Below are 2,379 nucleotides of genomic sequence, written 5' to 3' on the forward strand. Positions count from 1 at the left end.
GATGCGTATCTGAGTCATGAGATGCACATCCCTAATACATATAAGGCATTTGAAGAAATATGTAGGAGAAGTAGGAGAAATAAACAATAAATGCAAGGTAAAATGTTTCCATGTTTTTAATGTGATCTTCATATAACAAAAATAAAAGATAATATATGTGAATGTCAGTTGTTGAAGAAATATAAACAAGACAAAGCAATTCACATAATAAAGAAAATGCTAAAAAAAAAAAAGAAAAAAAAAAAGACAACGGTTATGCAGCTGAAAATGTTGTAAATCCAGCTGCAGCTGAAAATGAGTGTATTTTAGAAGACCCACCTAACACAGGCTAAGATTAACAAAACAACATCGACTTTATTCAAGTAACAATCATGAGAATCATGTCTATAAAAATGAGAAAGGATAAAACTCAGATAAACACAGATAAAAATAAAAAGTTTCTGTAGATGTTTATTTAATGCTGGCAAGAAGAAGGTAAAGGGCACTGAACTGAACTAATTATGATCTTAAGGTGTTACACTGTTGTCACTGCTGTGGTAGACAGCCCAGTGAGCCCCAATGGAGGTGATTCCCCATCCATTCTGTCGACCACTGAGAAAGCGTAGCTCACTTCCATCATGGGTCGGGTAGAAGTTAAATGAGATTCCAGAAGGTTGTCCCACTTTAAAAGATCGGCCTTGACTAGTGACAAACATAAGCTCATAGATGTAGCCATAGTCGTACTTTCCAGACACCTGAACGATGGATTCGTTGTCAAGAAGTGTCATCTCCATCTGAGTGCCATAGTTTGCACAAACAAGTGTTGTCCAGTTACCATCATAACTCAGCTGGATTCTAAACAGATATGTGTCGTCAGTGTTCAAATAGATACACACAATGCAAATTACTTAATTTTACATTAAGTCACAATAAAACACATCTTAATTAGTTTGGCACTCTTTTCGTCTGGATAGGTGATCAGTGCTGCATTGCTTTACTTACCCACCAATGTATGCACTACTGTATTCCCAGATTCTGATACCAGTGATGCGACCCGTATGTGCAGTGGAATATTCAGTCCCACTGCCGTCCCCAGCAGCCAGGGCAAGAGCTATCTCCCAACTGTATGCCATTGTAAGTTGGATCTGCATCTTGTTATCACTGTACAATTTGCTTTACATCACTTTATATCACTAGGTAGCAGTTTCCAACATCTAACTACATTACATATTGACAGAATGGTGATTAGTGTTTTCGTATATACCTAAGAACATTTCGATGATAAAAGATAATCACTGGAATTTTAGAAATATAAAGTTATTACCTACAGTTATACTTGATGTGGTTGATATTTGAGCAGTCTGGTTTGCTTACTAATCCTTCCTGCATTTATATTCTCCTCCTAGTCAAACCTCTTCTATTGGACAAGGTATGATTGTCTTTCTGTCTCAATTATGACACACCTCAAATAGAATGTTTTGGAATGCAAAACAAGTTTTGGTCCAAATGCAAAGAATGATTAGAATGATATATATATATAACTTTGCTTATTTTGCCAAAGAGTGTGAACTTTTTTTTAACAAATAAAAAATATACAAAACAACAAGGATAGGAAAAAGGGTTATACAGGAAATTCTAAGAAAATCCAGGATAACACATCACTAGTTTTTATATTAGAACACTATGTTTATTTAGAACAATGTAAGCAACTTTCGCATCTCTTGTAAATCACACTATTACTGAATTTGTAGTAAGTTGATCAGGCCCTCTATGTGCAGAGCTCCATTAAAAATGAGCTGTTCATAGTCATAAAAAGAAAGGGTTCTGTCGGTCTGCTTAATATTAGCTATATTATTTATTTTTAATAAATTTCACTAGACTTTACTAAGTACAGATAAGGATGATTTGTCCAGTAATGTATGTATAATCTAGCATTGATGGATATCTTTTTTTTTTTTTTAATGAAGGACAAATGTTTTAGATTAGATGTCTCTTTTCTTAAGTATACAGTTATTTATTTGTACCTGACAAATCACATGATATTGATCATAAGACATGAAATGCCTCACCTAGCTTGATGGTTTGCTTTTGTAAAAAAAAAAAAAGTAGCAGTACCATTAAAAATAAAGCTAAAATAAAATAAAAAACCTAAGCATTTACCACTATGTTTGTATGTATTGTATGACAAGCTAGACACAAAATATTTTCAGGAGATAAAAAGAGATTTCAACATAAAAATAGAGCTAATACATAAGTATAAACAGTGATCATCATCATCATGTACTTCATGGATGAATTTTTATCTATGCTAACAAATAAATGGCCCTTTAAAATCTAGAAATTGCAAGGGATTACAGGAACCCTGGTGTATTTCCTCATAGTCAACATTCCAACTTGATA

The 2,379-nt window shown here is 33.5% G+C and overlaps 1 protein-coding gene across 1 annotated transcript; it reads right to left on the reverse strand.

Annotated features, from left to right (window-relative positions):
* Positions 1 to 261: 261 nt before the first annotated feature.
* On the reverse strand, positions 262 to 1,130 carry LOC107749092 (zymogen granule membrane protein 16-like). The gene is made up of 2 exons (XM_016564146.1): positions 982 to 1,130; positions 262 to 834 (listed from the first exon to the last, which is right to left on the reverse strand). Exons 1-2 carry the CDS (start codon positions 1,128 to 1,130, stop codon positions 507 to 509), a joined length of 477 nt encoding a protein of 158 aa, XP_016419632.1. The 3' UTR covers positions 262 to 506.
* Positions 1,131 to 2,379: the final 1,249 nt, after the last annotated feature.

Source organism: Sinocyclocheilus rhinocerous, unplaced genomic scaffold, assembly GCF_001515625.1.
Source record: "Sinocyclocheilus rhinocerous isolate Xijiao unplaced genomic scaffold, SAMN03320098_v1.1 scaffold491, whole genome shotgun sequence".
In the NCBI taxonomy this organism is placed as follows: Eukaryota; Metazoa; Chordata; class Actinopteri; order Cypriniformes; family Cyprinidae; genus Sinocyclocheilus; species Sinocyclocheilus rhinocerous.